The sequence below is a fragment of the Gambusia affinis genome, linkage group LG03 (genome assembly GCF_019740435.1).
Source record: "Gambusia affinis linkage group LG03, SWU_Gaff_1.0, whole genome shotgun sequence".
NCBI classification, from domain to species: Eukaryota; Metazoa; Chordata; class Actinopteri; order Cyprinodontiformes; family Poeciliidae; genus Gambusia; species Gambusia affinis.
Window position 1 is genome coordinate 3402208 of NC_057870.1, and position 23813 is coordinate 3426020.

The following is a 23813-nucleotide window of genomic DNA, read 5'->3' on the forward strand; positions in this document are numbered from 1 at the left end:
ACTCCACCACCCACACCGCTCTGAGGTGGGGTGTGTGTGGGGGGGGGTATCACAACCAGAAGTCCTCCGGCGCCATCTGGTCGCCCTGCATTTGTTAAGCTAAGCATGATGAGCTCTTCCTTGATCAGATGAAGGAGCGCAGAGGAAGATCCGCTGCTATTAGCATGCGCCAGGCTGTCTTGGTTTCATAGCCTCGCATCAAATCTCATTATATAAACAGGCCCAGGGGTTAATGAGGAGAAATGTGTCTCAGGCTGTCCCACCACACCTCGCTGTGCATTATCTGCCACACCAAGCCTGCATGTGCAGCTGCTGGAGAAAAACATCCACTTTTTTCAGTGATGTGAACTCAAGGTAGCTTCTTGTCATCAGATCAGCTGTTGACAAAACAACTGATATATGAATATGTTTTCATTTGTCCAGATAAAAGATGAGGTCATATTGCTAAAGTGCCAGGTTTTGTTGAGGTTAGTCCAGGGGTCTGCAACCTTTCCAATCCAAACTGCCATTTCTACCTTCAGTCCTGTTAAATAAAACTCCTATAGAGACACAAAAATGACCTGACCCTTTAAAAAAGACAGAATTTCTGATTAGTGATCTAAGAACGTTGTCAGATTCATAGAACCACAATTTGATTATTTATTTTAGGCTTTAAAGTAAATAAAAACAAAACTTTTTGAAAAATGATAATGCTTCTGTGGGATGACATACTTATAATGTTATGACAAGAAACCTGCGTGATTCAACAATGACAACAGGAAGTAACTCAATAAGTCTTGCCTCAATTAGGGAACTATTGAATGTACAGTACAGCAGCCATTATCCAAGGTCCCTTTTTGTTTTGTGGGATAATAATAATCCTAATTTTTGGACACATTGGTTTTGAAATGTAAAAGATATATAACTACTAACATTACATGCATCACAGCTCCTTCTAATAATTCAGTTCACCTTCAAAAATCTGTTACAATTCTTTTGATCTTAATTGATTTTAGGGCCTCATATGTCTGACTGCTTCTTAAATCGTTGCCGCCCCTTGTGACAGTCTGTTCCGTGTGTGTCTTCGCCCTTCAGTTGACGGCGGCTGGGACGAGTGGAGCGAATGGACGGTGTGCAGCAGCCAGTGCGAACGGCAGCGGAGTCGGGAATGCAACTCCCCGGCGCCCAGACACCGAGGCAAGACGTGCGAAGGGAGCAGCAAGGCCACCGAGAACTGCACAGACGGACTGTGCACCCAGAGTAAGGACCTTCTCTCCTCCAGGTGTCGCCATAATTTTCAGGGTTTGCTTGTCGTCGTGGTTACCATAAAGACCCCCTCTGTCACAGGACAGTTCATCACCAGCATGTTGACCAGGCGGTGTGTCTGTGGACTGACAGGCTCTCAGTGCATGACAATAGTTTGCTTTTTAGCACTCTCTCATAAAAAGCATGTCAAACTGAAATTATTAATGAAAAGTGCAGATTATAATAAGTCTGAGTCTTCAAAATACACGTGTCCAACTCGAGGCCCGTGGGCCAAATCTGGCCCGCCATAGCTTTTCATGTGGCCCTCTAGATTCTAGACTAAACATTAAGTGTTCTTAAATATTATGGCATCAGTTTAATCCGTTTACTGCCAAATTATGTTAATCAGTCCCTCCAGCTTCTTGACAATTATCGTGGAAAATTCACACAAAATCAACAAATCCACACACTTTATTTGCGTAAATACATGGTTGGGAGTTTATTGCAGATTTTTCTCAAAATTGTCAGAATCTTTCTTACTTGTACTACTTTAATTGATGTAAGATTATATAATAGTCCATGTTCTATCCAACTAAATATTTGAGAGAACTACTGTTTTATTTGCAGCTTTATGCTAGCTTGCTAAATGTTTGATTCATTAATCAAACTTATCCAGGAGCATAAAAATCCTGCCAGCGGTTGTTTAAAGAATATCTACATCAGGAGCAGAGGTGACGTCACACTGTGTTACACAGCTCTGCAGTTAAACAAGACTTCGACATCATTTCAAACCAAAAACCGACGTTGGCGTCTCAAATTTGTGGTCAGCTTGAATTGTGCTGTTTGCATTGCTAGCTGTAAACATTAGCATTCATTTTGTCCTCAACGGCCGGTGTCTGGCAGGTTTCATACGCTTTCCTGGTTTAGCAAAACTGAAAGAAAGGAAACGGCAGCAAGCATGTTGGAGAACCTGATGACACGACGAAAGGCTAATTAAGTCATGTGGACAATAGATGCTGTAGCAAGTCTGCTGGACACCAGATTGGAGGGCTGCAGTTGAGCACCGCTGCAGAGATAGTAGACTCTTACACCTGAACTGGATTTAAAAAAAGAAAAAAAACCTTCAGAATATCCTGTGCAGAATCTCTGGTGGCTGTTAGAAATGAACTCTCTAGTCTAGGATAATATAAAGGGATTTCAAACCAGAACTTTAATAGTGCATCTGTCCATCATCCCAGCCTGTTTTTTTTGGCATCAATTTTTCCCCGTTTTAATATGAATTATGTTTTCTTTAATTCATTTTTTGAATAGCTTGTTAGGTCAGTGAGCCTGACCTCTGTGTTTCGTCTGCATGTCTCATTCGTTCTCTTCATGCTCCTTCAGAGTTCTTGAAAGATTGTTTCCACGATCCTTCAAGACTGTTATGCAATGTTGGCATAACAGTCATTTTGAACCACCACTAACAGAGGGTCTTGTGGATGACAGAACTGATGGCAGTAATGTTAGTCTAAACACTAGAGCGTGGCCGACTTCCATGCTGCCGTCCCGTAGTGGTAGCCAAACTCTACACAGACAAGCAGACAACACCGTCCACCACGCCTGCCTCCGTCCTGCTGAGCCATGCAGACCTGCAGTATTAGCACAAATCACTCTAGGGTGTTCAGATAACAACGATCTTGACCTTACTGAGCACTAAAAGTATTTTAATCTAAACTCAAGTAGCTACATAAAACTTGGCATTTCACATCATCATTTATAAAAAGAAAAAAATATTCCACCAGGATGAAAAAGTGAGTAGATGAAATGATTCAGCATCTACTTAGCATAGTCCTTCCTGTCTGACTTTATCGTCTCATGTTTGAGGGGTCAGTCTGCTCCAGCTCATCCAGCTTCCATTTCTTATTGTCCCTCCACAGCCAGGCCTTATTGACTGGGTCACTGCTGCAGGTTGATGTCTGCCTTTTTATTCATAATGTACATTTGCTTCGCTTTTAGGATAATTCTGCCGCTGAAAACACATTACGTATATCAGAGTGTATCACTGTTGCTCCTATGAGACAGGAGTACTGGTTATGATCCAGATCTCCCAAAACGTTTTTCAGGAAATCTTCTGGATTCTGTCCTGAGTTTCGGTGGGTCCTTCAAGGACAGATGTTCCTGTTTGTCACAAAGGCAATTTAAAGAGCCTCACATACATACCGCAACTCACTGGACTCTCTTGAACATCATAAAGGCTTCTTGACTGTAATGTAATCTATGACTGAGTTTAATAATTGGGAAAAATATTTTTACAGATGGAGTCTTTTTTTAGCAAAAGTGTCCTTGTGTCCTTAATAACGTATTAATATGACACACATTGAGATCAAAACAAAATCTATCTTGAGTTGAGAAACTACAAAAACCAAACATAACCTAAAATTTCAAGAGGCTATCTGAAACTAAAGTATTAATCTTACTATGTTAGTATGACACTGATACCATCTTTGTATGGATTTTATTGATATTTTGGTTCAATCCACCCGCATCTACTAAAAACCAAAAGTAAATTGCTCTGATCTCCCAATTTACAGCAAGGGAGATCAGAGCAACATGGAAAACATTTCAAACAGCTACCAGTCTTCATAAAAATAAATGAGACTTGAGCCTAAAAACAGACTCTGCACCATGTAGAGAAAGTACTGAAAACCCAACAGTAAACATGTGAACCAAACAATGAGACCTAAATAGAGATATTTGACCATAACGCTCACAGATATATTTGATTTATGAAAAAAAAAATAAGAACACACCCATACACAGAGAGAGAGAGAGAGAGAGAGACCTCAAATCAACAGTAAAATCCGACCTGAATGACAAAAGTCACTATTTTGCGTTGTGAAACATGGAAGCGCAAAGAAAGAAAAAAAACAACAACCGTGGAGGACGATAATGAGGATTAAAGCTGTCGATGTGCTGCTTCCGGTTGGACAACAACTTTAAAATCACAATATTTGCTCCACCGTTAATCATCCATGTTTTCTTCCCAAACACTGAGCACGCGTCTCTGACGTTGTTGCGTCCTGAACTGCGCATGCGCGACATTTTCAGGGCGCTTGCAGTTCACACAGGAGATCACATTCAAGTCGCATGTATTTGGAAATTTGAACGACCTCGCAAAAAAAAAAAAAAAGTCAGATTTCACAAAAAAATCTGAAGTGATCATGAAAGCCTGTAGTGTGAACGTACAGTAGATTCCTGTCTGCGTTTTCCTTTGGTTGGATGAGGACAGTAACAGCGTCTTCCCCCCCATCATCGGTTTCTGTCCAGTCTCTGTGAACTCAGTCAGCAGGAGAGCGTCCTCCCACTCTGCGTTTTGAGTCCTCACTTGTTAGTCACTTCACAGCAGCTTGCACTTTAATCGCCACTTCCTCTCCTCTTTGTCTCATTCTATCTCTCTGTCTTTGCAGATCGAAAGCTGCTACATGATGTTAAACCTCAAAGTGAGTCTTCCTCTGTGGATTTCTTTCATCTTCTTCTCCCCCCATCCCCACTCCTCTCACCCTCCTCCCCCCAACCCCTCCCATCTGTCACTTACGTGTAATTTACCCTGAAATCTGAGGGCAGCAGATGATTTAAATTTAAAGCTGGCAGGAAAAGAAAACAAGAAGAGTGACGGGCTCTCTTTCACGCTCCCAGCACGCGGCCTGGAAATAGAAACATCACGAATTATCAACCGTTTAGTTCACCTTGATCTGTGCAGCTCCAGAAATTAACCCAGCAAACGCTCATTACGCATTCTCCGGCATTATTCAGCGGCTGACTTTTTATGACAACCGTGACATCACAGCTGTGTTTCTACTTTGAGCCAGGAGATGGATTGGTTGTGACAAGTGAACATGTGCTGCGTTGTGGAGGATTAATGGGCTGTAATCATTGCAAACGAGCTAATTTGTCCAATTTACTGCACTGTCCTGCCATTCCTGTGGCAGCTCTCAATCACGCGCAGGACTCGGCCCGGTAAAGTGATTGCCAGCCTCTACTGTAGCCTGAGTGTTTTCATTAGCTCGCCAATTTAGTGTAAAATCTTGCCTAGTCCTTTGCTGTCAGGCTGTAAGTGTGGGTTGAATGAGAACAGGAAGTGCATTTTGTTGGACTGTGGCGACTGATCCTCTGGCAAGGAGCGATCTGATTCAGCTTCATTTAGTCTGATTCTCGTTGCATCAGCTTCTGACCGTCATCTCTACGGTCAGGTGATTGCAAATCCTCTGAACACTGTCTGGGGGGAAAACACAGGTCAATAGACACAAAGGAAGTTGGCTTCCAAACAAAGATTCTGTCTCAGCAACTACACTGTATAATGTATATAGAGTTAATACAAAGTTTATGGAAAAGTGGAATTGTTAAAAGTATTACAGAAATTTTGTGGTGACAGAATTCCTTTTTCTCTCCCTAAGGACACATTATGTGTTCTTGTTTACATCTGGAAATTCCACGCATGCGCACAACACTGGAGGCCTAAAAGACTATTATTTTACATGCCATCCACAGCAATGCTGCCATGAAGAATGTCGTTAATAAAAATGAATCCTGGAGATGTAGGTATTATTAATTCAGTGCAGTGCACCACAGCAAAGGAAGAAATAACGCTGAAGAACAACTCAAAACCACTTGTGTTCTTTTTTTTTTCTTGCTCTTGTCGACTACACTACGCTCAGACTTGTTACTATAGCAACTGACAACAGCACCACTTATGCGTCAGGATTCAACACACGCAAACATTTCCTACACAAAGAACAGAACATTGGCTCTATTGCAGTATTATGTTTTCAGGTTGGATGTTTATTTTGCGATTATTAGTGCAATTATTAACTAGTGATTTCTGTGGCAGATTAGCTACCACATAGTAGCTAATTTAGATGAGCTAATTTCAACACTTGCTCTCCTGGTGATCTGTCAGAGTTGGTCTGTAGGTCACCTGGAACACATCAAATTCCACAGCATATCTACATGCTGAGGCTGTCAAAGTCAAGCTAGCATCACTGACCTACTTCCCTCTCCCCAGCTATTTATTTTTAAATTGAGACATTTTCCTGACTTTGCTATCTATTTCTGATAGTATTGACAATTAGTAGCAAAACACTCTGTCCCATTTTGTTTTACATATACAGAACAGACCAAAGGTTTGGACACACAGTTGTGTCCGAACTGTGTGTCATGAAACCCTGCAGTGTGAACATACAGTAGGAAACTTGTTTTCCTTTGATAAATCCAACAGATACGAATACTGTCCAGACTAACCCTCATTGCCGGAACCATGCTCTCTGATGATGTGTGCATTGACACTCGTCAGTGGAGGACTTACAGGTTGTGGTTTTGATGGACTCTTTGTTTTGGTTCAGACATGTTGAAAATAATTCAGATTAACTGACTGGTTCGCTGTACGTACAAGGCTATCTTTATTGAGGCAAATTATTTAGAATTTTTAAATATGTGCAACTTTTGAATTTGGGTAATGCATTCAAAATTTGTAAAGTAATATCCACTTAAAAATCTAAACAAAGACTAAAATGCAAAAGCTAATATTATGTAGTTCAGATGTTTCAAACCGAGTAGCTCCAACAGAACGCTGACCAGAGCTGTGACGTTTCTCTCTTCTTCATTGCTTTCTGTTCTTCAGAGACACGTAATGTTGGCTAAATCCTAGTCACTCTACTCCATAAGTGGACGCATGTGCTCAAGATTACACCTCTCCACTCTGAGAAGCTCTCTGACAGCAGACGGCATGTCCGCCGGTTGAGATGTTCGGTGGTTGAGATGTTGGGACTTAAATCACCGGCCAACCAGCGAATGCGGTCTGCTGTCAGTCAAATCTCTTCTGTGCATTACGTGGCTTGGTGTGGCTTGTACAAACTCTGAAGTGAGTGGAAAAAAAACCGGAGAATCTCTCAGAATCTGCTACAGTCTGACCAGGGCGAACTAAAGCGGAACCAGTGAAAGCCACTTGAGTGTAGAAGCATGTTAGAGTAATGGAAGGTGTGACGATCGGTTTCCATTTTGTTCAAGCTTTGAGAGGTAGAGCACGGGATTGCTCCAGCTTTCCGTTCTGTGTAATGCAGTCCTACTCCTGACGGAGTTTGCCCTTGAACATCTACATAATAACAGGCTTGTCTCCAACACCTTGCATCATGCCCTTTTCACTCTCTGTGGGTCTTTATTCATACAACAAAGACACTCCTCTTTCATCTTTAAGACGGTTTCATCTCAGAAAATAACTCACTGATTCCAAGTAATGTGATAAGAATCCTACATTTGATGCCCCAGAAAAAATAAAACCTCAACGCTCTACGCTAACTCTCCTGCTTTAAAGGAGACGGTCACCTGATGATTAATTAATCATGTGTCTTTGGAAAACAGCGCCATTACAGCAACCCCATATAAACTCCAGAGATGCATCAAAGATGTTCTCTGTTTTTCCCATGACTGAAAAAGATGTCTTAGTACAAAGTACCATCGAATCCAGTTTCACTGGGTTAGAGGTTTTAAGTTGGATGTGAAGTGCTGACACCAGACAGAACTGATCCATGGTGAGCCTCTGTGAATTGGACCATCGTTCTCCTCATCTAAGATGATCAGCATCAGTGGATGTGGTCCTCTGCTGCTGTAGCCCGTCTGCTTCAAAGTTGGTTGTACTGAGTGGTTGTTTGAGCCACAGTTGACTTCCCATCTCAAACCAGTTGGTCAGATGTTGCCTTTGTCATCAACAAGGAATTTTGTCCTAGTAACAGGTAGAGACTGAATATTTTTTCTTGTTGGGCTTGTCTTGAGTTAATTGGTGTAAGCTTCTGAAATACCAAAGAGCACACCACCTTCCTCAAATCTCTCTTCTACATTTTGATGTTCGATTTTTACCCCCAGCTGTCGTCACCGTGTTTAAAAGCAATTGAACAGGTGTAGCTAAAGAAGTGCCTAGTGAATCTGTAGATACTAACAAGTTGAAGATTCTGTGCTGTTGTTTTCCTAGGGCTCTTTATATCAAAATCAATGAAGCAAACGAAGCCTCTATGTGTTTACTCCACATAGTTGAGCTCTATTATGTACAACAACAATGTAACTCAGCCGCCCACACTCCAGTTCAGGTGAGCTCGGTTTCTAGCAGGTAATGTACACCTAGCAGGGAGGATGAGCGACCTCTAGAGGTCATGGATGTTTTCCTTCCTCTGAGTCTACACCCCCACGTTTTCTTTTGTTTTTAAAAGCTCACTTCAGGTCATGCTAAAGTCACACACATTTCACAACCTGCATAAATACACTGGTTTTATCCTCAACATAACAGTACAAACAAATCAAATTGGGTAGAACTATTATGTTTAGCTTACATAACATTAAAAACACAATAAACTGTTTAAAATCGGTGGAAGTTTACTTCTGTATGAGAACTCTTTCCTGTTTTTGTGTCTTACAGACATGGAGAGCTCCATCGACGTGGCTCTGTACTCGGGTCTCGGAGCAGGAATCGTTGCCGTGGTAATCCTGGTTGTGGCCGTCATGCTGTATAGGAAGAGCCACAGCGACTACGGCGTTGATGTGATTGACTCTTCGGCTCTCACTGGGGGTTTCCAGTCCTTCAACTTCAAGACGACCAGACAAGGTGAAGCTACTTCCTCTCCTTACGTTGTGTGCTGTGGCGTTGAAAAAGGGCCAGCTGTAAAGAAATGGAGAATATGCATAATTTTTTCCATGATTTCAGCATCTAATTTGATTTTTAAAATTCCATAATTTAATAGAAACTGGTTCTTTGAGAATGAACTTCTGAATTACAACACATTGTCAAATAAATCTTGATTAAATTATTCTGAAACTATGTTGGACTGCTTTCTGTTCGTTAGTGCAGACAGAGAATCTGCACAGCATAGCATGAGAGTAGCAATCGGGCATTACTGATAACATTTCAAAGCACTCACATTTAATACATTTGATGTGTATGTGATGTATACACCAATCAGACATAACATTATGACCACTGAAGGAGCTATTCCTGAAAGATATACTGTAATTCTCCCTAGTGGCTGCTTTTGTGATTCTATTGGACTATAATTATAATTGAACAAAGTCTTTTAAAAATGGTGGCACGAGTCAGTGAAGCACTTTGTTTGCTAGTGTAATATCTGAATAGACAATCATACTGTTCCAACTCAGAAAATTACACTTAGTTATATTTTACAGTAATGAAGTGAGTTATTCATCTTAATCCAGATTTTCTGAAGTCTGCTCAGAGTCTCCCTGTTGGCCGTGATGTGATCCTGCTTGCCTGAACCTTTTGAGGCAGGGCATATAATCCTCAATGGACAAGGCCAACTCCATTATTTGGGAATATGTTTATGAAACAGTGTGTCCTCCAGCAAAACAACACACACACACGCCTACACACCAGAAAACATGCTTTAGCAGTGACTTAGTTTCATTACTCTGGTTCAGGATGTCCATTGTCTCTTCTTCTGACAATGAACCAAACTGAGCATGGGGCCCCTGACTTTCTTGCATCTCCAAACACAGCAAACTGATGCTGTGTGTCTTCTAACACCTTCCTGTAAGAACCAGGGATGAACTTCTTCTGCAGCAGGAGCCAGCTTTCTGTTAACATGTGCATCAGTGAGTTTTGGCCACCCATGAATCTGTTGCCTGGACAACACTGTTGCTTCCTTAGATGAGATTTGATAGATACTGACCTCTTCGCCCCACTGGTTGGTCTAATCCGGTGTTCTGACAATAAGACCATAAAAAAATAATAATAAAAAGCATAATTATAGCCAAAGTTCTATACATTGTGGCTCATATGCAGTCAAAAGGTGGAACTCATAAATTCGCAGTGATATGGTGTTACCTTGCTGCCGGAGTGACGGAGGGAAGAGAAGAGGAGAAACAGCTGCAGCAAGGATTAAAACCTGCTGCTGTGATCATTTCATAGTGATTACACAGGGACACGCTTCAAAAATCAGAGAAAGTTTGTAACATACACATATATTTAAAAAAAATGTAGAGCAGATGTGTCTGAACACAACATAAAGCACACACACACTAACAGCCTCAGAAAGCTACGCTGCTTCCTGCCAACGATTTCTGTAGTGGAAACTAGAGGATACGGAACAGTTGACTTTGGGCCAAAGGTCCTTCCCAGAAGACAAAGACCCAAAACATGCAGTTAGAGATACAGTGATGGGGATCACATCATAATCATGTGTTCTTATTTCGGACATCCGTCAGATGTACCTGACTGCTGTGTGTGACCTCACAGAAATGTGACATTTATGCCAAAATGTTTGGCAACTCCAAATAAGCCCATGCCAAACATTATATAGCTGATTTGTGGTGATGCTGGAAGGGTTTTTTGCCTAAGGCAGCTGATGTTCTTACCTTGACACCCAAGGCAGATACATAATAGTGTGACAAGGGTATAAAAAGTAGTGTCATCGACAGACAGCAAGCACAAGGCCAACAGACGACGTCATGAGAAAGAGAGAGAGAGCTCTGCGGTGCGATTGATGGCGTTTGCCTGCATTAAGCAGAACGGGCTGCAGCCTCCCTATCGCTGTGAGATTTATGCCTCAATAATCAGTGAAAGGACCTGTCCATCTGTTTTGACAGACCTGCACTTCTGTTATTCTGTCGCAGGAGATAATCAATCTCTGACAGACAACAGCAGCACTCAGGCCGCCTCCCTCTTGACGGCGTGTCCAACTGTTGGTCCACCAATCTTCTACATCAGATTACAGCAGCATGAACCCACTGATGGATAAATGAGGGATTTGTGGGGGTGGAGGTGGAAGTGGGAGGGGTATGGAACAGTGAGCATCAATTCAATTTTTGTTGTGCGCAGCAATAACTTCTGTAGCCCATGTGACTGCTGCTCTCCCAGCCAGCCATGCTACAGGCATTCATATTGCAGGACCCTGACACTTCTGGGTTACTGCTAGTGATAGCCATTGTGGAGACAGGTGATCCATCCAGCCAAGGGTTCCCCATTACAGGCTTCCAGAAGCCTGGAGAGCTGGTCATGAACGCCCCCTCTCCTCCCTCCCCTGCCCCAAGCGCTACGTATTGAGATTGGAAAGATGTGCAGAGTGCCCCATTCAGCAGGTCATCAATCGTATTTAAATAGGCCAGTTCTCTGTGCAGCCTGCCTGCTGTGCCCTCCACCGGACACAATCCCTCCTCTCCGTTTAGCAGCCGGGTCGAGACTCCCTGGAAAATCTGGAGCAGTTCCTTCCTCTCTTCTCTACTTATTGCTCAACAGCCACAGTTTGTCTTTAAGGCGTTTTTTTCCCCCCCTCTCAACTGGCCTATTTGATTTTTTAGGGAAAATAAAAGATTTCACAGTTTGAAGCTGCCGTATTTAACTTTTCTAAAAACATATTTTTATACATGTTTGCTGAAACTGTCACTATGTCGTGACAGTATGGAACGAGACTGATAATCTGTGAAAAAAATCGAGCTCCTCCTCCGTCTCCCAATGCTAACTAGAAACAACCAATCAGAAACAGGAGATGGATCTTAGCACTACAGCTTCTTCCCGTTGATGCTAAGGCTAGTTAGCATAGCCACTGATGACGGTGGATAAACAGTTTTCTTGTAAGGCTAAATGGTTTCTCTGCCATTAGCAATTTAAGCTGCACATTCACAGGAATTATTGACAGAGTTGAGCCCCGACTCCTGGCTCTGATTGGTTGTTTTTGACCAAGAGTGGTGCATTTCTTCAGATGGGAAAAGTAGCTCAGGGAGAATGTTTATCGAAATATATGTATTTCGATCTTCTCGCTGACTGTCTGTCTCATAACAAACTGTCAAGACACGGTGACAGTTTTAACAAATATGTCAAAGAAAAATAAATAAAAGAACACATCAAATAAGCTTCATACTGCAGCTTAAATTAGCACTTTTGGATATCAAACTTGCGTCCAAATAGAAGGCCTCTCAAAGTTAGATATTGTTTTTTAACCTGAAGCATAAAAAAAATAAAAATAAAAAATGAAAGAAAAAAGAAACTAAAGTGCTTCCAAGTTGTTAGAAATGCTCTCAGGTGTTTCTCCAGAGAGGCGGAGTGCAGAGTGAGTCTGGGACCTGACCCTGTCTTTCCACATTCCTTCTCCTTCTGAGTGATTTTTAATCAGGGGCCCAATTCCAAACCCATCCCTCAAGGTATTCAACCCGAGGTACATTTCATTAACTTCTCTCATCTCACTGCTGCCATTCCATTTGCGCGGCGCCATTCTTAAAGATGCACACTCAAGCGATAATCAGATCATTCTCCGCCCGACCAGAGGTAAAAAAAATAATAAAAATTGGCAGCGATTGAATGTCGTCTGCAGTGGGCCGACGTCCGCGGTGCTGCAGCTCCGACCGAGACCCCAAGAAGCGTATAGAAATGTTTTTAATTCATTTCTGCGGAACATTACTTACATTTGAACAAACGCTGACTCTGTACCTTTTAAAACGCTGTCTCAGTTGTTGCAGGCCAGAGGTTAAATGGCCACCATGATGATGCTGAGAACCCTTAATGCTGGAGGTTTGGGGGGAGAGAATAAAGGATTAACCACCACAGCATTTGAGGAAGCAAACCTCTTTAATATGGATGTCTTTGTAATTTCATTGAGCATATGTGTTTTAATTGGCAATAAAGTGAATCAGAGACTGACGAGAAACTGCAGAACAGCAACACAGAAGATACAGAAATCTCAGATGGATCGTTAACACAGGAATAGGTTGGTAAAATCTCAGTAGTCAAACAAGAGGATCTGTCCCAATACGCAATACATCAATTAATCACATTGGAAACTAAAATTAGCTCGATCGTTTCCGTTGGCATGCTTGTTTGGTTTTGTCATGTCTCTTTCTACCAAACAGACTGGATGCACAGAAAGCTTCGCTGTGGTGCATCGACTGACTCCTCCTCTTCTCCTTTCCGTAAGGGTTTCGACATAGAGAAGGCCACATCGATCCCTCTCCTTTCATTTCTTACGGAACTATGGCGACGAGGCGACAACCGGTTGCCGTCCTCTCGTCAAGCGACTGGCGAAATCCGTGCATGTGAAATTTCGAGAAAGTTGGAAACCATTGCTACCATTGCTGTTGCGTCCAGGGAAAGAAGGAGGAGGAGAGAAACACAAGACCAGACGGAGAGGAGTGAAATGAGAGCCAAACATAAAACACTTGCTAAGGATGAGGCTGAACAAAAAACTAAAACATATATCAAGAACTAAATCAGAAAAATAAAATCCTCATGATAATGACATCATCTGAAGGCTTTTGGGAGAACATGTTAACTTTAAATGGCCTGTGGCTTGGAGTGTTTACCATAATGTGTCATCTTTTAATTTGCATTCTGAATTACGTTAAACGACCCCTTTACTTTGCTCAAAACATAAGAAGGTAATAACATTTATATTCCATGTTTATTAGTGCTATGCGATGACAAATACACAATGTCTGTTTCTACAGACAGGAATTTAGTTTTAATTTTAAATCAGGACAAAAAAAGACCCATTAAAAAAACACCAGCAGCCTCCACAAAGCTCATCACAGATCCCATCCCCGGTAATTAATGATTTTCCTAAAAATAAAACAACATTAGCCTCCCGCTTCGCACCCCTCGCCAGGCAACAGCTGGGCAGCAAGGACTCAGTGACTCCGGCGTTATCTTGGTGCCGCTGCCAGATCGATGCGGCGCCCTGCTCGCTCCGTTTGGCAGCTTCGCCACATTTAATGGCCACAGATGAAGACCTAAGCTCCCCCACCCCCCACATACCCTCATCACACACTCTCACACACACAGTGGGAGCTGAAGGACTCCTCTCATTTACAGGACAGACACCTCCTGGCCTCCCTTCTTCCCCTTCAGGAGGACAACCGTGTTGTCCTGAGGAGCTGACTCCAGCAGATGGATTATGGAGATCAAGCTGCGTGTGAGCTTGGTAATTAAATCTGACGCCCTGACCGTGGCTCCGAGCCCTGGACCTTCTGTCCAGGTTGTGCCCCTTTGGCCCTCGTGCTCCCCTCTCCTGGAAATGCAGTTTGAACTTCAGCGGTCAGCCACGGAGCGGCCAGAGCAGATAAAGTCTGATTTAAGCCACATTTACTTCACCAAAAGTTTCTATTTGATCAAAGTATGACACAAGCTTCTGTTTTAACTGAAATGTGTCACGTTAAATGAGCAGTGACTTGCAAACGTTTTCACACTAGAACTTTTTGACATTTTATAACATCACAACTGGAAACTTCATCGTGTCGTCTGTTAAAATATATATATTAAAAAAATAGATTACCTATAATAATAATAATAATAATAATAATATACTGTGCAAGATCGTAACATAAATCATACTGTGCAGTTATCAGAAAGAGAAGAAATTGAAATCATGTGCATATGGACTGACTGAACATTAAAAAAGAAACAACAGATTTATGATATTTAATGTCCAAAAACAATGCAACATATTTTTCCAACATATTTATTTTTCATTTATTTTCTAAAACTAAAAGGAGTCAAAACACTGTGTGTTGCTCTTTTTGTTGTTGTTGTTGTTTTTAAGCAATATGAAATGTTTTTACTGAATCAAAAGAAGTGAAAAAGTATTTGTGCCCTTCCTGATCAAGGTTACTGTCATTAATTAAAAGTAACGAAATAACAGGAATTGAAAAAACATTTTTGTAAACTGAAAATATAATACATATAATATCCTTTGTTTTTATGTTTATGACTATTTGTTAGACCTTTGAAATTATGTGAAATATATATATTCTTTTCCCCACCACACAAGGAGTTTACGTCACTTTACGTCAGCTGTCAGCAGTTTACGGCTCTCCATGCTCCTCCTGGTGGCGCTAAGGCTAGTCCGCTAAAGTTGGGAGAAAACTCCAGAGTCAGTTGGTTGTTCAACAATGACTGAATCCATTTTTTTGAAAATGGTATCATTACCCAACTGATGTAAGCACAATCACAATACAATACTTAGAGCTTTTTCAATTAAGTAAAGTATGAAAAAACTTATGCTACTACAGTTACTAAGAACTAAATATCTAACTCATAAAAACTAGCAAAAACTCTCTAAAAACTAACCAAAACTAACTGAATTAGACAAACAAAAATGTACAACAAAATAAAACTAAGCTACATTAAAAAACCCAAAACTATTACAACTCTGTTCCTGATTCCCTGATTTGTGTGACAAACATTCAGAGAATAGAAAACCAGAAACACTTCTCCACATCATTTTATCCCAGAAACTCGTTCAGCTCCAAGTAGGACAGTGATGAATGTCATTTTAAAAGATTCTTTGCTCTGTCTGTCGTTTCCCGTGAACACAGAGCTTTTAGGTGACTGTGCCGTGTCTCTCCGTGTGTCCAGGCAACCCGCTGCTCCTCAACTCCTCCATGGCGCCCGACATGACGGTAGGACGGACGTACAGCACGCCGCTCTGCTTCCACGACGGCGCCGACAAGGAGCTCTTTGACCCGCTGCCGGACATCAAAGTCAAAGTCCAGAGCTCCTTCATGGTGTCTCTGGGCGTGGCCGAGCGCGCCGAGTTCCACGCCAAAGCGCCCGGCGAGTCGTACCCACAGGACCTCGGCTGTGACTTCTGTAGCACTGTGGACAAACGCAAGAAGGGCCCGCTGATGCTCAACGGGCCCCTGAGCGGCAGCAGAGAGCAGCTGAGGACCAGCGGCGTGTTTGGCCATGTTGGAGGCCGGCTGGTGGTGCCCAACACAGGTGAGCGTCACTGGAAGGGGAGATGAAGGTGTGTAGATCCCAGCTCTGTTCTCGCTCTCTCAGTGACGACAGGCTGCAGTCATCAGAACTGCCTGCAGAGGCTCCTCAACACCAGCATGCAACAGCTTCCTCCAGGTCCCGGAAGTCCTGACATCCTGCTTCTGCTTTCACCAGTAAAACACGGCCTGTGTTTTAGGCCGTTTCATTCAGCAAATGAGGAGCACCGGACAGAAAAACGGATCCAAAACTGGGAGAAAGTTCAGGGTTGCATCAATCAGAGATTTGTAGAAATCACAATAACTCCTTCCAACCGTCCATCATCATCAATAAATGTCATAATAAACTTGTATTGATAGTATAGCCACATATTGATAAACGATCTCTAAATTGAATTCATCAGCTTACATTTCACAATAAGTGTAGGATTTTGTGTAAGTTGACAAAACCTAGAGTCTTGAGCCAGTTTGTCGAGACCCTTCGAGACCTGCAATTGAATCGGACAGGAGGAGTGCTAGTGGGAATACAAAATAAATGAGGCTGTCGAGGGCGTCTCCAGCAAATGTTGCAGTTGCCCAGAAGGTCGCAACAGTGTGTGTGTGTGTGCGCGTGTGCGTGTGTGTGTGTGTGTGTGTGTGTGTGTGAACTGTGGCACTCTTCGCCATCGGCCGGCTTTCTGGGCTGAAGTGAAATCAGCCTCCTGCAGGCGACTTTTCAGGCCGGAGGATCTGAGTCGAGAAGTTGCCGCCGTCGTGAAGTGCAGCGCTCACACGGCGCGTCTGCAGGGACCGCCGTTCATTAGCCTGAATCGCCAGCCCCCGCACACACTCCACTTTGCCGCAGATTACCGGAACCTCTGGTCACCTCGGCGATGAGCCGTAAAGCAGCAGCATCTCTCACATCTGCGCGAGTCTCGCGAAAGACTTTGAAGATGCAGCCCGTCGAGTTGAGGCTTCGCCGTGGATCCCAGCACAGCAGGAGCGGACCACATCGCAGTTTGAAAGATTGAATTAAGTTCAAATTAGAATAACATTTTTAAAAATTGACTAGCAGCTTCCCTCTGTGAATTTATGTCCTAATTATTCCACAAACCTCACTTTGAACGTTTGCCGCAACTGGAGCAACTTTCTGTCGAAGAAACGGCTCCTTGTGTGGATTCAGAGGCCGAGACGTTTTAAATGGAGGGAGAAAATCACTTCTTGTCTTTCGCAAAAGCGAACATTGTGACCAAACGTTTAGCGGACCTCAACGTGGAATGGCTTCAGCAGACAACTAGAGTTTTTTTTCTGCTTTCATAACGGCTCTGCGTGAAAATTAGTTCTCATTTAATTCAACCAGTTTATTTGTGCAGCGTTATTTCACAACAAATGGCGTCTTGAGGCAATTTACAAAAAAGTTATTTTCATTCAAACATGCATGCTTTCCAAGTGATCCTAGTTATTCATAAGTGATTTAAGCTCAGTTTATTCATCAAATTAATTACAAACGTTTATCATCATGTCACCTTCAGTTGTTATAAAAATGCTGTATGTACAAAATATGACTTAAACAAACTTTGACTTCATAATTTATCGCCTTGAAATTGGGCCTCTGTCTCTTTAAGAAACTCCTGCTCTTTTTGACACTCCACCTTTAGAAAGTCACCACAACATGGCTCCTCTATTAACACTTTAATAACTTTTTTTTATTAACGTTTCACTGAGAAGTAGGTGATGTAATGAGCTCAGCGGATGTTTGCTAATTACTGCTGGCTAGTCTGAAGGAGCTGAGTGGGAGAGTCAAGGGGAGGGGTGCTCGAACAGCTCGAAGGCGGAGCTAGGTTCACCCAGGTGTTCTTCACAGCTGAATGGTTGCCATAGGAGATTAAAGGATTTCTCAAACATGTATGAAAGAATCATGGTGACACATCAGCCGTGTTTTTCATGAAGGAATAATATTATAAAATGATGTCAACCTCCGAAAAGTTGATTTTACGTAATCTGCCCCTTTAAGCTGTTGCTAACTTGCTTTGATAGCTTGGAGAAGTGATCACTCCACACTTTATATATCGATAGTTTTTAGCTTATCTCACCCTTTATCAAAAGCAAGCCTGAAGTAATGCGGTTCTACGTGTTTTCCCTCCTCTGTGGTCCTGGCAGAGCCGCTTGTCTGATGTGTGAAACAGTGTTTATTTGATCCGAACAGACTTGTTAGAATTCGCATTTCACAAAACGTTTTGCTTTCCCCAAGGCATGGAAAAGCCTTCTTTTAAAGAAGTCTGCTCTGCTCTTGTAAAGCAGGACCTTTTATATGCTCTTTGCTCCTCCATGTAAATGCGTCGCCGCTTTGCTCAGCAGCAGATGAAAGGCATTACGCACCAGTAAAGGCACAGTGCTGATGTGTTAACATCCTGAAAAGACTCTCCACTTTCTTTGCTTTATAGTTGTCTAATCACCAGCTCAGTGAACATGGATGATTAGAAGAGGTTTGGAATTTTTCTTCTTCTTCTTCTTTACTTGAGCATACACATCAAACTTTGAGTACAGTTGCTGTCAGAAGTTTTCTTCTCATGGACATGAATGTTATTTTATGCCTAGTCTCAGATTCTTGACCATCATTGGTGGGGTGACTTTGGTATGAGGGCCATGTTGCAGAATAACTGTTAAATTATTCTAAATTTGTTACCTTAATTTCACCAGACTGTGTTTTGGTTTTTGATTAAACTGTGAAGCTTTCCAAACCAACCAGTCACACCGTACCTCAGAACGGAAAAATCACGTCCAGTTAAGCCTCAGCTAATGACAGAGGCGGATGGAGTGGGAATAGAACCCCCAACCCACCGATTGCAAGATGAACTCCTAGAACTGTCGCCATCATTTTAACATGAAATTGGCTGCAAATCAACACCTTCGAGCTCCTCCAGCACGAGACAAATGCTTTCTGGGTTTTCCTGAATGGACAATAATTCTCCTCTAACATACAGTACCTCAAAGCAATTTTTTTTCTCTCTCTCTATTCTCATTAACAATTTATTTTAAAAAATGAAAAGAATTGCGTGTTAAAACAGAATTTGTTCCCTGCTCAAGTCAAGTTAAAAGATCTGACAGGAGTATGGATAAAGCCGAATATCCAAGAAGTGTAAATGAAAGCTGAATGTTGCGGGAGCTTCGTTTGGCCCCGCGTTGTCAGGCGGCCATGTCTGCCCATGTTAACACGGATGTGTGTTTCTGTGTGTGTGTGTTTTTTCCCCTCAGGGGTCAGCCTTCTTGTTCCTCACGGAGCCGTGGCGGAAAATATGTCCTGGGAGATGTGCCTGGTCATCAATCAGGGCGAGGCGAGGTGAGGCTCCACTTTTACCCAAATATCATTACAAACATCTGTCTGTCTGTTTGTCTGTCTGTCTGTCTGTCTGTTGTCTGTCTGTCTGTCGGTCGCTCTGCATCGCGTCGTCCTCGCTGAACCGCTCGCCGTCGCTCTCCTGTCGCCCCGCAGCTGGCGGCGTTGCAGTCGGACCGTGACGTATCCGGCCGCCGTTATTCTCACCGAAACCAATTAGAAAGTTTAATGTGCTCTGTAATTGGCAGCTTAATTAGCAAAGAATTAGATTGAAGCTTCGGAGCGTCAGAGTAATGTGATTTGTTACCACATAATGTCTGTTGAGTGGAGTTTAATGAGCCTGTTATGTTTTTTGTTTGTTTGTTTTTTTTGTGTTTTGAAATCCTCTCATTCTGTGTGGTGAGCGTCATAAATCGAGTTAGAAAGAAAAAAAAAGGGGGCACTTAATGACGATAACTATATTTAACATTTGTTTATTTCACAACTTACTGCACCCTTTCCCCTCTTATTGGGATTACTTTCGGGTTGTTTGCTAATCTTTTACGTTGAAAGTGTCACAGTGACTAAAAAAATATGTCGAAAGTAACAACAAAAAAAAACAAAAAACAAAAACAAAAAAAGACAGATACAGCTATCAGTTTGAAGCTATTCTAAAAGGAGCTCTTTGCAGATTTGGGCTCATAAAATCCAGTTTCTCTGGCGAGGGTCAGCACTATTCAGTCTGTTCAGCTTTGGGGGAGCTGCGTCAGCTCTGAGAAAACGCTGTGTCATGTTGGACAAGGTGATTCTGAATTTTAATTGCATAGCTGTAGGCTGAGAAGGTCGCATAGAACGACAGAGCTGCGAAAAGGTCTCTCTTCTCTTCAAGTTTTTGTTTGTTTGTTTCTCACTTTAGTCTCTCAGACGACCAAACCACGTCACATCCAAATAGAGAAAAAATAAAGTTATCCAAACAAATCTACTTAAAAGATTAATCTTCCTCTGAATGGAGATACTTGTTGTGCCAACCTTATATAAAACTATAATAATAAAAAATAATTGCATTTTTGTTGTTGTCTTAAGTCATCAAAATAAGGAATGCTGTTGTCTTTTACCGATTTCAGACAAGCGGTCATTATTTGAGGACTGGATTTGGTACCGGCCTGTCACAATAAGCAATAAAACAATTAATGGCATAATAAATTCAAAAGATCTCTATAATTTCTATTTGCATGTTTTTTTGCTTTTTCTTGTCTTTCTACTAAAAACTAGATGTTAAAACTCTTCAGTTATGGTGTTTTGGTCTAAACTAGCCTCTTTTTTTGAAGGTCACTTTTGTTTCCCAAAACTTCATAAATCATTTCGTTTGTTGTTTCTCTTGTTTTGTTTATTCATTTTGGATATTTAAAATGTCGTGGAGGTGCCCTGCTCTGTGAGACGGAAAGTCGTTAGCTTGGAAACTGCACCTTAGAGGCGGGGCTAGGTCCACTCAGGCGTTTTGCACCGCTGAATGGTTGCCATGGAGATGAAAGGATTTCTCAAACATGCGTGAAAAGAATCAAAGCAACGCTCCAGGAATAACATTGACATGATGGAAAGCTCAAAAAAGGTGATTTCACATAACACTGCCCCTTTAAGAAATAAAATCATCATCAAAAACTTACACAGTTTATCTTTTTCTGACGAAAACAAAAACTTTCAAATATGACAAGAACAGAAGCGATATTACATATTACTCTCACATCGTGTAGTAGCTGGTGGGCAGTAGAACCCTCTGTCATGGAGGCTGGATGTCTGAACCATGACCGTCTCTCTTCGCTGGCTGACCCTGAGGCTACCGCAGCAGATGTGCCCAGCCCGACTGCCGCTCCCCACAGGACTCCTCCCGGCACCGCGGCGGTGCGGGTGTTCGCATCCAGAAGCCTCTCACAGGTGGCAGTCTGTGCTTTGATGTCCCAGCTACAGGGGAGGAAGTTGAGTTCGAGCCTCTCTGCAGTAGATCCCCTCATTTAGTACTTCACTTTGCTGTAGGAAGCAAAGTCCAACCTCCAGTCCTCCAGCTTTACAGCCCTCTTTCACTGCTCTGAGTGTCAATATGTAGTTATCAACTCCCCTTGGTGTCAACAATGCCGCCTCCCTGTCTCCCCTCCTCTCCCCGGGAGGCAGTCACGACCCACAGAGCTACTTTAAACCATGATGAATGCAGAGATGAACGACGCCTGGTGCGCCGCCGACGTCTCCCTCAGGCCCTTTCATCTCGCCATCACAGCGCGTTATGCATTCCCGTCACAGCTCGGTAATGACCCTCAGACGGACCGAGCTGCTCTGCAAGAAAGGCGGGGAGGGCGGGGTTCCGCTACTCACGCTCCCCACGAGAGCTTCCAGTTCCCTCTGAAGTGTCACCGTTTATTCAGGAGGATCTTTCTGAGCTAAGTCACAGACGGAAGAAAAAGAAAAAAAAAGACCATGCAACGAACGCGTTAGCTGGAGCAATGACGGGGCCGTGGCTCCTCTCGGCGGCCCCATTAAATAAGAAGACAGAGACAGCAGAGACATCATGCAAATGGAGTTTCTTTAGATCACTTATGAAAGTAAGGATTCAATGCTGGAGCCAGAAACACGACGGTGATATTTTGGTGGAGGGTTATGACAAAAAGGAGCAAGCCGATCTTCACGCTAGAAGTGTGATGCTGCATGTTTCAGTGTCGATCTGATGCCAAGTGAATGCAGGGCCTGTATCACCGATACCAACACTGATACTGACACCTTTTATCTAAGTTTGATGTGTCATTAAACGTCTGATTTTTTTTAAATTTTTTACTTGTAAAGCACATTTCAGTAACATGTCAGTTCAAAATGATTTACATCATAAAAACACAAGAGTAAGAAGTCATAATGACAACAGAGTCAACAATTGAGAAACCAGTAACAAACATTACATTTTGATGAGTGCTATCATAGACCATCAGTACTCATCATGTATGTTGGTCAATGATTCATTTATTGAAACCCAACGCTGAACAACCTGCAGCGCTGAAAGGCACTCTGTGTTTCAGCTGTGTTGCAGTTTTCTGGAACTCTCCTCCAGATTTGTGGTGCATAGAAGCTGAATGCTGCTTCCTCATGTTTGGTTCTGGTTGCGGGGATGCAGAACAGAACCAGAACCAAATGCGAGAATCTAAAGCTGGCAGGAGAAATGGTCTCTTACCAACGACGAAAGAGAAATCCTGCAGCTGCTCAAATGGGACACCACTCTGTTTTTGTTTACCTGTTGTAAAGAAGGAAGTCGCTCCCATGTCTTCTTTGAAGGATTTTGGTGTAGCGCCACCAAAGGTGAGGAGGTGAACAGGTTTTTCAAAGGTTTCTGTTCGTTTGACAGAGCACTGTGAAAGAGAAATCACTCTTTGAGGTTAAAGGTGGAAAAAAGGTGAGGCTGCAATTTTAGTAGTGCTAGCCACTGTTATTTGTGCTAGCTGCTAATGCACTATGCAGCAAGCAGTTAAAAATGTGAATTCTGTCCCTGCATTTTAAATCTGGGGTCACAATCTTGTGTACAGTGACGGCTCGCTCCCGCACTGCGTGGTGTTGCCTCTGCTCTTAATGGGGTAAACTAACGACTGCTCAGGAAGGAAGGCCAGGAAAATAAATGGAATGCTGGTCTCATGGATCTTTATTGTCTTTAACGTTAAAAAAGAAATTGAAATCAGTCAATATTTGTATCACAAAGTTGGGCACCAAGCATTATTAAAACCACAGATTGGACATCAGATAAAACATTCAAACTGGCATAAAGTACATATTCTTGAGACACACTTCAACAGGCGTTTCAGAGCCTTTCTTTAAACTCTGGCTTTCATCTTAAGAAACGGGTGAACCCGTCATTGCTACAACTTTAAAAACAGTTTTAAATGATTGTGTAAGCACTTACTGCCTTTGCACAAAGTCTGTTACCATTTTCTGTTGTTTTTGCAACAAAAAAACGAGTCAAAAGTCAACACAGTTTGCACTAAAATTATATTTTTGTATCAACAAAGTGAATCTCAATGAGCTATCTGTCAAATTCCATGTTAGCTGTTCAGCTAAAAGCTTTTTTACAAGTGTGGAGTAGAAAGCAAGACTAACTGACAGTCAGGAAATAAACTGAAGAAACACAACAGGGATACGAAATGCAAGAAAGAAAAAAAGCACATGAAACAGAATGCCTGAATGAGTTGAATAAAATCCAAATTAACCTGTAAAACACCAAGTGTTTTACAGTTGAGAACAACTAAGTAACACAAAACCAGGCACATGAAAAGTGCTGTCACGGTTTCTTTTGGAGTTTTTATTGTCTGGCGGCTGATGTGTGCTGATGTTTCTGGTAGAAGCCAGCATTCGTTCTGTGGTGTCCTGTGGTCGTCTTCTCCCTGGCTGTCAGTGCCTGTCTACATGTTGCCAGGCTACGGGACATCCAAAGTACTCTGTCTTTGACTTTACTGCAAAAACACCAGTCCCTTCCTGACCTAGTTCTCCAGATTCAGATCGTTTCCCACTGGAGGGTTTCTAATTACCTTCAGGT

General features: G+C 42.4%; 1 protein-coding gene across 1 annotated transcript in view; it reads left to right on the forward strand.

Annotated features, from left to right (window-relative positions):
• The window catches only part of unc5db (unc-5 netrin receptor Db), a 209452-nt gene that overhangs the window by 151554 nt on the left and 34085 nt on the right, over positions 1-23813 (forward strand). Inside the window, exons 8-12 of the mRNA XM_044110930.1 lie at positions 1075-1239; positions 4671-4703; positions 8666-8851; positions 15602-15964; positions 19195-19279. Of these exons, the coding sequence (XP_043966865.1) occupies positions 1075-1239; positions 4671-4703; positions 8666-8851; positions 15602-15964; positions 19195-19279 (832 nt within the window). The remainder of the gene's footprint in view (positions 1-1074; positions 1240-4670; positions 4704-8665; positions 8852-15601; positions 15965-19194; positions 19280-23813) is intronic.